The 11,384-nt window shown below is 39.4% G+C and overlaps 1 protein-coding gene across 2 annotated transcripts in view; it reads left to right on the forward strand.

Moving 5' to 3' along the window:
* The window catches only part of Cdc37l1 (cell division cycle 37 like 1), a 28,803-nt gene that overhangs the window by 2,638 nt on the left and 14,781 nt on the right, over positions 1–11,384 (forward strand). For both annotated transcript variants that reach the window (XR_001229019.2, XM_005352108.3), the window contains exons 2-3: positions 2,703–2,984; positions 7,434–7,524. Coding sequence is in view for 1 of the 2 variants with exons in the window: in XM_005352108.3 (XP_005352165.1) it covers positions 2,703–2,984; positions 7,434–7,524 (373 nt within the window). In the remaining variant the exon portion in view is untranslated. The remainder of the gene's footprint in view (positions 1–2,702; positions 2,985–7,433; positions 7,525–11,384) is intronic.

An 11,384-nucleotide genomic window follows, 5' to 3' on the forward strand; every position in this document is an offset into this window, starting at 1 on the left:
AAAAAAAAAAAAAAAAAGAATGTATCTTTTTACTGAATTAATACAATATGTTTTGATCATATTTTTCCACTTCTCCCAGATCCTCCCCCACCTCACTATCCACCCACCTTTATGTTCTTTCTCTTAAGAACAAAAACAAAAAACAAAACCACCACCCAAGTGAAAATCAAAATAAACAAAAGACCAGTAAGAATAAATAAATACATAAAATTATTTTGCTAAAATGAAACAAAATGTCCACAAAACCCCACTAAGCTTGTTTTGGTCAACCTCTCCTTAGCATAGGGCCTGCCCTGGAGTATGGTTGGTGGTACCCAGTAACATTCCATTTAAGAAAAGTGATTTTCTCTTCTCCTGCAGTTATTAGGGTGGAGCCCATGCCCACTTACTCCTCTCAGTGCTGGGACCCTGTCTGACATGTGATTTGAGAGCTTTTGATGTAAAGGCGCACCGGTAGACTCTAATAATAACAGTCCCCTTGCAGAGTTTTTGTGCATTAAATTATGTCCTCCTAAAATTTTATTTGATAACTGATTAAAATAAGACCTAATATGGGCTGGGAGTGTAGCTCAGCAGAGAGTTTTTGACCTAACTTGGGTTAACTTTTCTGTATTGCATTTTCTCTTTTAAATACTCTATATTATACTTAGCCATCTCAATGCACGCTGGGTAGTATGACCAAATGATATATGGGTAGTCTATGATAATTTAAATATAAATCGTTCTTGTGTTCGGTTTGATTTGAGAAATATTTGTTTCTGTGTAATTAGAAAGTGAAGATACCCCATTTATTCATAATTGCTTTTATTTGTATAGCTTTGTCTTTTACAGTTAAGTTTTACAGCTTCATTTTCCTCCTTTTTGGGCTCCATGTTAAAGTATAGTTATCTTTATATATATATATATATTTTTCTTTTTAAAAAATTATTTTATTATTTCATGTATGTAAGTGTTTTTGCTTGCATGAGTGTGTGTGTACCCCACGCATTCTGGATGCCTGCCAAGGTCAGAAGAGGGTGCAGGATACTCTGGAGTTACAGATAGTTGGGAGTCACAGTAGGAGAAATCGAACCCAGGTCCTGTGCTCTTAACCACCAAGCCAACTCTAACCCCATAATTTTTCTAGTGAATCAAAAAGTAAAAATAAATGTTTTACTTGGTTGTTTAGAGACATGCTGTTATCTGGGCTTTAAGCCTTGATGACTAAATAAGGAACCAGGATAACAAGTGTCCACATAAACAGCCACAATCCACATACACATACGGTAGAAGTCGTGACTGTGCCGGAGAACTCGGGAAGTAGGACAGCCTTGTTTCTGCCTGCCTCAGAACAGTTTGTCCAAGAAATAAAGATTAGGTTATTCATCCAGCAGTTATTAAATTCTGACTCCTTAACTGGTAGTCATGGAGAAGAAATAAGTATATATCATGTTAAAAATAAAATAAATACCACTGCTGGACAGTGGTGGGACACATTTTTAATTCCAGCACTCAGGAGGCAGAGGCTGTTGGATCTGTGAGTTTGAGGCCAGCCTGATCTACAAGGTGAGTTTCAGCATAGCCAGGGCTACACAGAGAAACCCTGTCTCAAAAAAACCAAAAGCCAAACCAAAACAAAAAGCCTACTATGGAAATGTATATAACTTGGGTTTGGAGAGAATGGATAAGAAATGGCTTAAGAATTGGGCAGGTGCGGACAGAGGTTGTCAGTGGAAAGGAAAACGGTCCTGAGGGTGGGAAGAAAAAGCCAGGAGGTAAAGGTAACTGGAACTGATGAGTCTTTAATTAATAATAATAATAGCTCTTAAATAATGGACTCTGGTAAATAACCTGTGCCCCCCCCCTTGAAGGATGACCCTGGTAGAGAATGGCTGGTGAAGACTTAAAGAGTAGGATTATGTTTGCACAGTTGATGGAAAGTTATAAAGGCTTGAATACTGAAACACGTGTGGGAACAGATTGAGAACAGTGCTTTTCAGTAATATAAAATTGTGCTTTTAGCCTAGAAATCCTAAAAGAAAAAAAAAAACCTCATCTTCTGTTGTTGAAACAAGGGATATAAACACCTATTGCATTTACTTAAGTGATTATGCAAATATTAAAAGTAATTATTCCTGAGTAGATCAGAGTTAGCAGGATAGATTAGTTGCACTTCCTAATTTACTCTTTTCCTTTTTGATTTGGATTAAGTTAATGTATGTCTATATGATGTAATCATTTATAAGTAGAATTTTCTATTACAAACTGTCACATCACAAATTGCGATAACACAGAAATAAAGTAGTGATTGTTTTGAAGTAGAAGGATGCTCATTGCAGGAAGAACCTGCAGGTTAAAGCTCTAAAGGTCTGGTTTTCAAGATGAGGAATCATAAGTAACTGATGAACTTGGACGTGAGCTCTGCTTTCCTTCTGGTGAAGGATTCTGGAGTCTGCACATCTGATGCTTGCTGTGGGCCAGCTGTATGCAAGTTACAGACAGTTGCCAGGCTTTGTGTTGTTAGTTGTCAGGGGAGGGGCATAGATGAACAAAGAAGCTCAGAGTCTAATGATGAGTGTAAAATGTAATTGTAGACAAAGAATACAGATATGCTGTGCTCCAGAAACACCATTTAGAGATCCTTTGAGTTGAAAAACCATGCACTGTGTCATTGCTGCCACCTTCATTCCTCACTAATACTGCTGTTGTTACTTTTTATTTAGATGTATAGCGATGGGATTGAGCTGGCTTGCCAAAGGCAGAAAGAATTTGTGAAGAGCTCTGTGGCGTGCAAATGGAATCTTGCTGAAGCCCAGCAGAAACTTGGCAGCTTAGCACTGCATAACTCTGAGTCCTTGGATCAGGAACATGCCAAAGCACAGACCGCAGTGTCAGAACTGAGGCAGCGAGAAGAAGAATGGCGACAGAAAGAGGAGGCTCTGGTCCAAAGAGAGAGGATGTGTCTGTGGAACATGGATGCAATTAGCAAAGATGTTTTTAATAAGGTATGAACTTTTGTTGGACCACAAAAAAAAAAGAAGAAAAGGAGCTAGGTATGTGGCTCATAGGTAACACATACAAGAGGCCCTGGGTTCCGTTCCCAGATCCACAGATAAAAACGCAGAAGGAAAATCAGATAGTTCTGTAAATAACTGTTAGCAAAGCAGCAGAGTTCATTAAACAGCAAACATCTCCAAGCCTTGTTTTCCTCAACGTGTAGGGTAGCTGGGAAGACTAGTCAGGTAATGTCTCCGTGGGCCTGCGCACTGCAGCTAAAGTAAGCACTCCTGCTGTTGCTGCACTGTCAGCTTCCGTCAGTTCTGTAACACACATAGTTCCTGGACTTAGAAATAAAGCCATTCAGCTTACCAGCACAGGTTTAGTAAGCTCGAGTAATCTCTCTTTCTGTTTTTTAATTTAAATTTCATTATGCTGGGTTACATAAAGCCGTTTTCATGCCGGTATACAGTGCACTTTGGCATACCCAGCTCTATACCCTTCCGTTCTCCCTTTTCTTACCCATTCCCATTCCTGTAGTTGCCTTTATGCCCCTAAATGGTTTCACATTGTTTGTACTTTAGGGATTTTGTGCATTTATAGAAAATCTAGGGCCCACACAGGAGAGAAAACAGGCAATATGATTATATCCAGGTGCAATATATTTTCCTGCAAATCACATAACCTCATTCTTTTTCTATGGCTATAAAGTAATGTGTTTATATGTGTGTGTACGTTTGTTCTGGTGTATGTATAATCTCACTTATTTATTCAGCTGTTGGACACCCTTGTTAGTCCCATACTTAGTTATTGTCCTTACTAATAAAATAGTGCTGCAGCAAAGTTTGATGTGCAGGTATCTCTGGTATGTTGACAGTCTTTCAGTAAATATACAAGAGTAATATAGCTGGGCCATTTGACAGAAGTATTTTTACTTTCTTGAGAAGCCTACTTTCTAACTTCCATAGTAGTTGGGCTCTAACACATTCCTATTGTGTGTAAATGCTCTTTTTTGTCTGTAACCTTGCCAGCATTTGTTGTTACTTGCTTTTGTAATGACTACTATTTTGGTTGGGGTGAGACAGACTCTCAATATAGTTTTGATTGGCATTTCTTGGATGACTGGTGGTGTCGAAATTTTTTCATATATTAGCCATTTGTGTTTTATCTTTTGAGAATTGTGTACTCAGTAGCCCATTAATTGATTGGGTTGTTTGATTTCTTGTTATTTAGTATTTTGGTTCTTTGTCTACTATAACTAAAGACACTAGGGACAGTGAGATGGTTCAGCAGGTAGACATACTTGCCACCAAGTCTAATGACCCGAGTCTGAGCTTTAGGGCCCACATGGTGAAGGGAGAAACACTTGGAAATTGTCTTATGATGGCCCCACATATTCTGTTGTGAAGGCACCATGTGGTCGCGGGGAATTGAACCCAGGACCTCTGGACGAGCAGCAGTCCTCTTTAGTGCTGAGCCATTTCTCCAGTCCCCACTTTGTTTTTCTACATAGAAACTCAATAAGTCTCTGGTTAATTGCTGGTATTATTTCTTGAGTGACTGAAGTCCTATTCAGAGTCTTGCCTGTTCTGTTATCTTAAAGTTTCTGGTCTCACATTAAGGTCTTTGATCCATTTGGATGAGAGAGAAGGATCTAGATTCTTCCATGTGGATATCCCATTTTGCCATCATCACTTGAAGAGTCTGCCTTTTCTCTGATATGTTAATTTATTTTTGCCATTCCCAGCTGCGGCTGCACGGTAGCAAGCTGATTTGTTACCGTGGCTCTAGTACAGTTGAAGTCGAGTACAGTGAAACCTCTAGCACTTTCTTTCAGCAGTGTTTAAGCTGTCTGTGGTCTTCGTGCTTTCATTTGAATTTTTGGTTTTTTTTTTTTGGATTTTTTTCCCCCTCTTACTGTGAAGAAACACATTGATTTTGATGGAGGTTGCATTGAATCTGTAAATGCTTTTGGTATGATAGCCATTTTCATAATATTAAATCTTCTAATCCATCAAAATAGGACCTTTCCATTTTTTTTAAAATTTCTTTCCTCAGTGTTTTAGGTTTTCACCATAGATGATTTCTTTTAGAATTAGATTTATTCCAGCCGGGCGGTGGTAGCACACGCCTTTAATCCCAGCACTCGGGAGGCAGAGGCAGGCGGATCTCTATGAGTTCGAGGCCAGCCTGGTTCCAAGACAGGCACCAAAAACTACAGAGAAACCCTGTCTCGAAAATCCAAAAAAAGAATTAGATTTATTCCAAGGTCTTTTATTTTTGTCTGTATTTAATGCAATTGTGAATACGATTTTTTTTCTGGTTTATTTTTTAGCTTGTTATTAGTCTATAAGCTACTGATTTTTATGTTAGTTTTGTATCCTACCATTTTGCTGAAAGTGTATCAAATTAAAGATATTTCTGATGTAGTCATTAGGGTCTCTGACCAATAGAACTATATTATTTACAAATAAGATCACATTTATTTCTTCCTTTCCTAGTCTTTTATCTTACTACTGTAAGTCATCAAACACCATATTGAATAAGAGTTGAAGAATTAGGCACCCTGTCTTGTTTTAGGTGCCAGTGTTGACTTATCTTAAGTATTAGTATTGAAACATTGAAACAGTCCTTTAAAATTAATCTAGATAGTTCAGTCTCTTAAATAGAATAGTATTTTTGCTAAATTAATAAGCTTTTTGTTTTGTTTTCTAGGCATAATCTGTTTTGTTTTATATTACTTTTTTTTTTAGGCAGGGTCTCATTTTCAGACCCTAGCCCATCAGAAACTTGGTCTGTACCCCAGGCAGGCCTTAAACTCAGAGATCTGCCTGCCTCGGCTTCTCCCTACCCTCCAAAAAGACATGTGGCACTATACCCAGTCTTGAGACTGGATCTTGCCTTGCCTTGGAATGTCTCATTCCAAACTCAATCAGCAGGGCATTGTGCTACATGCCTTCAAACCCCAGCCAGAGGCAGGTGGGCGTCTATAATTTGCGACCAGTGTGGTTCACAACTTCCAGGACAGTTTTGTCTCCATAGAGAGACCCTGTCTCAAAAAACAAAGCAAAATAAAAAACAGCATAACAAAACAAACAAACCCTCTTTCTTAGCTTGTGAGTGATGGGGCCACTAACTGGCATTTTTAGGTTGTTTTTTTTTTTTTTTGTTTTTTTTTTTTTTTTTTTTTTTTTTTTTTTTTTTTTTTTTTTTTTTTGAGACAGGGTTTCTCGGTGGCTTTGGAGCCTGTCCTGGAACTAGCTCTGTAGACCAGGCTGGTCTCGAACTCACAGAGATCCACCTGCCTCTGCCTCCGGAGTGCTGGGATTAAAGGCGTGCGCCACCACCGCCCGGCTTAGGTTGCTTTTTTTAATTGTGTGTGTGTGTAAGGGGGATGGGGAGAGAACAGGTGTGTGCACAAGAGCAGGCTTACCAGGGGATGTGTGAGGGTCAGAGGATATGTTACTGGAGTTGATCTTCTCTTTCCATAATGTGAAGTTAGCCCCTTGACCTGCCTGGCCACCTCACCAGCTCTAAGCATTTGAAATGTGGTTCATCCGAATTGGGATGTGCTCTAATTGTAAAATATACTTCAGATTCTATTACTAAATACCAAAACACCAGAAGTGAAATACTTTGTTAATAATTTTTTGGTGTTTCTTCCATGTTGAAATGATAATATGTTGAGTACATTAGGTTATGAATGTTTGTTTATTTCTGCTTTTTAATGGAGCTAGTAGAAAATTTTAAGGTATATTTGTGACTAGGACAGTATTGGTCTAGATAACAAAACATTAAAAGGTGCTTTTATTTTGAAATACAAGCTGGCACAGAGCTAACTTGTGCTTTTCAATCTGCAGTGATAGTATCAGGGCATAAGCTGTATCACAGAATACTCTGGGAAACTGTTGTGCTAGTTTTGCTGGTAAGATGAGAAATGTGTTCTGTTCCATGACTTAACAAATATAAATGCTTCCTCAGTAGAAGTTTGTACTTAAAGAGTTAAACTGTTTATAGAAATGCAGTCAGGGTTTATTTTTACTCTGTCTCCTCTCAGAGAGTTTATAGTAGGTATCTGACTCTTTGCGCTTTGAATTGCTGAGTTTATTCTAGCAAGAAACCCAAAGATTGGACTGGAGTTGCAAATATTTATTGGAAATGAATAACACATATAAAGAATCTTTCCATTCATGTCTTTGATAGGGTAATCTGTATAATGAAAAGACTCAACTTTTCTCCTGTGTGATCACTAGATAAATTTATAATTTAAAACAAAGCAAATGGAACTACCATATGAGACTGTTTAATTTTTGAATGACAAGTTTAACAGATTAGTTTAATGATATATAGTATTATGCCATATTTCTTATTACATCATGTCTTTATGAAAGTTTGCTAAGCATTTAGCATCTGAAGAGATTTAGTTGCAATACTGATTTTAATTACTATTTTTTCAGAGTTTTATTAATCAAGATAAAAGAAAAACAGAAGATGAAGATAAATCGCAATCATTTATGCAGAAATATGAGCAAAAAATTCGACATTTTGGTGAGTCTACTACTTAAGTTTCCTTCTCTATTGTGTTTGATATCATTGGTGTGTATAAAATTGAGCCTCTGAAAATAAGGTCTGAAAAACTATGGCCAAGTCCACTCGTGTTGTTGCTTATGGCAGGGTCATCAGAGCTGTTTCACCTTGCTTGTGTCTTAAGCCGTTAGAAAGTTCAGTCCGCTGCCGCTGCTCTCTGTGGTGGCGGCACTCGTCCGCTACCGCTGCTCTCTGTGATGGCGTCACTGCTTTGCATTTCTTGACTGCTAGGATGTTTTTCTTTTTCTTTTTTCTTTTGGTAGTTTTTCTTAACATTAAAAGATTAGCATTCATTTAAACATTTTGTGTATTTTTTTCATAGACAGTAGGGAGGGGTCAGGGCATGCCACAGCGCATGCGAAGAGGTCAGAGTCCAACTTAACAGAATCAGTTCTTTCCTTTTCCACTGTGTGAGTTCTAAGGGATTGACCTTTGGTCATTAGATTTGGTGGCACGTGCTCTTCCTCACTGAGTCATCCTACCAGCTCCAACACTTCTTTTTCTTTCTGCATGTTTGGATATGATGTTATGTAAGTCATAGTTCCTTGACATGTTGCTCAGATAATAGGATAAAAATGCATTGCTGTGTGCACGCACACACACACACACACACAGATTTAGGATACAACTCTTGACATTTTTTTAAGGTTTATTTTTTAATCTTTATTTATGTGTATGTGTTTGTGTCTATGTAAGTATATGCCACATGTGTCGGGAGCCGATGGAGACTGCAAGATGACATCAGATCCCCTGGAGCAGAAGTTATGGGTGGTTGTGAGCCACCAACATGGGTGCTGGCATCTGAACTCAGGTTCTAGAAAAGCAGGAATCACTCCTAATGGTTGAAGTCTCTCTAGTCCCAGAACTGGCATTTTCTATTGCAGTTGGGGGTGAAGTAAATGAAGGGCTCCTGGAGGAGGTATCATTTGGGTTTCTTAAAAGGGCAGGTAGGGCAGATGATTTAAACCAGAAAAAAAATCGTATTCACAATTGCATTAAATACAGACAAAAATAAAAGACCTTGGAATAAATCTAATTCTTTATTTGGATTTTTGAGACAGGGTTTCTCTGTAGTTTTTGGTGCCTGTCTTGGAACCAGGCTGGCCTCGAACTCATAGAGATCCGCCTGCCTCTGCCTCCCGAGTGCTGGGATTAAAGGCGTGTGCTACCACCGCCCGGCTGGAATAAATCTAATTCTAAAAGGAAGGGCAGATCAGGATTTCCAGTGGCGATCAGGCCACAGCATTAGAAATGCAGAAAATAAGTGTGGTGTGCTCTGAGACTTAGAAGCAGTGTGAAGATGCTAGCCTGAAAATGCTGCTGGGAACTGGGAGGAGTTGAGTTTCAGACTATATTTTCAGTAAGTATTGTGTGAATTAACAGACATGGTTCTTGTTTGTGTTTTGGCATGTGTTGAAATCTTTTTTCATTTGTACCCCCTTAAAGTATTACTTTTTTTTTTTTTTTGGTTTTTCGAGACAGGGTTTCTCTGTGGTTTTGGGGCCTGTCCTGGAACTAGCTCTTGTAGACCAGGCTGGCCTCGAACTCACAGAGATCCGCCTGCCTCTGCCTCCCGAGTGCTGGGATTAAAGGCATGCGCCACCACCGCCCGGCTAAAGTATTACTTTTGCTTCAGAAGAAAAAACTGTGCATTAATATAAGAATAGTTAGTACCTGAAGACAGCTGGGCATGATGACACATGCTTGTAATCCCAGCACTGAGGAGGCTGGAGCAAGGCAATAACAAGTTCAGGGCTAGCCTGGACTATGAGACTGTCACAAGTAGCCAAAAACAAACAAACAAAAAACAAGAAAGAAAAGGCTAGTATCTGAGGAGCTAAACACAAGTTCACTTTTCTACATATATTATTGTGCCATTTCATATAGTAGAAATAACAGGAATAAGCAGCCCTCTCACGGATAGGTATTAACATCTTTAAACTAACAGGGTCTTGAATCACAGGGATAGAAGACAGGAACTTGCAGAGGAGTCCTGTGTTGTCGTTGTCATCCTACCTACAGTCCTTGCTACCAGGACCCTGTGCTCTGCTGCAGGAAAATACGTGCTTCTTTCGGGAAACACATGGCTGCTGCTTTAAAGCCATGTCCCCCAGTAAGTGAGAGATAGTGCCTCCTTTGTTGTAGATTGAGTGCCTCAGTTCAATGCAGTTCTGAGTGGGAAAACATCCAGTTTCACAAGGTGTTGTAATCACCTGACACTGAGACTCCGCCTGCAGTAGACCCTTTCCTCCCTGTGTAAAACCGGCTGTTTCTGACTAGTCCATGGTAAGACCAGTGAACTTCATGAGTTATGTTCATCATTTATTTTGGCAGAAAATGAATCAAAAATAATGTGGTACAGTAACCAGTCCATCTAGCACACTCCCAGATTTAATTCCTTTTGAAGTATAATAAAGAGAGGCTATTTCCAGTTCTAGAACAGGCGTATTCATATGAGGGATTATTGATCCCTCCAAGAAGAAATTGGATCAAAAACTCAAGCTCCTACTTTATTACTGGATAATTAATTCTATAGAATATGGTGCCATATTGTGGGTTTTGTATGAATTTTTGCTCCTGAAAAGTTTGGTATTCATTGATTCTACTGGGCTAGGTTACCGGAACATCCTTGATGAGAAGAATCCGTGCTCTTGAGTGTCTGCATTACCTCGCCCTGTGCCCTCTTAAGACATGACCCCCCCTTAGTTTATGAAACTACTGTGTGTTTAATAAGAGGGACAGGAGAAAAGGCTGGCGTGGCCTCCGCAGATGATTAAGCATTTGTTTTACCATTGCATGTTGTGAGCTTCCAGCATCTCATCTTGTAATACTAACCAGACCCTTGCTGTCTTCAAATCCAACCAGACTGATAGCCACTCCCAGATTCACACTGTACCTGTTTCTTAGTGGAAATGCACATTGGCTTTTCACTTGGAGGAGATCTCCTACTTGCTGCAGCACATTGGATCCACAGAAATGTTCCTAAGGTAGTAGGCTCCCAAACTTTCCATGTGTTTAACTGTCCACTCTCTGGCATCTGTGTATCTTATATATAAATAGGCATCTTGGGCATCTGCTACTTCTGCTCACCAAGTTCCATCAACATAGAATGGATTAAATTTACAGTTACATGAGGTGATGAGATAACAAAATCCACATGTACAAAGTGATAGCACAGTTGATGGAGGCCTGAGACAAGAGTTGGAGGGCTTGATGCTGTTCACCTTGAGAAAGTGAGTACTTCTGCTAGTGCATGCTTATTAGTAAAGAAAAAAGCATTTGCCTGGCTGATAGTCAGGTGTGGTGATTGTGCTTTAACAGATAAACTTTCCTGAAGATCAGAGTTCAGAGCTAGCCTCACTAGCTATAGAGGCCAGGCAGTGGTTGCACACACCTTTAATCCCAGCTCTTGGGAGACAAAGGCAGACGAATCTCTGTGAGATTAAAGCCACACTGGTCTACACAAGACTGAATCAGTCTTAAAGAGAAATAGCCAAATGTTGGTGGCTCACACCTTTAATCCCAGCACTAAAGAGGTGGAGATGGGAAGTGATATATCTAGGCAGGAAGAGTAATATAAGGCAGGAAGAGACAGGAGTTCAGGATTCAGTCTGAGATTTTGCAGAGACAGCATTCAGTATGAGGATTCATAGAGACAGGTTCTTGCCCCCTTGGTTCTGAGGTTTTCGTAGAGGTAAGAACTAGTGGCTACTCTGCTTCTCTGATCTTTCAGCTTTCACCCCCTTATATCTGACTCCAGGTTTTTATTACTAAGACCAGTTAGATTTGTGCTACAGATAAGTATATTGATGAACTCCTGA

Source organism: Microtus ochrogaster, chromosome 8 (assembly GCF_000317375.1).
Source record: "Microtus ochrogaster isolate Prairie Vole_2 chromosome 8, MicOch1.0, whole genome shotgun sequence".
NCBI classification, from domain to species: Eukaryota; Metazoa; Chordata; class Mammalia; order Rodentia; family Cricetidae; genus Microtus; species Microtus ochrogaster.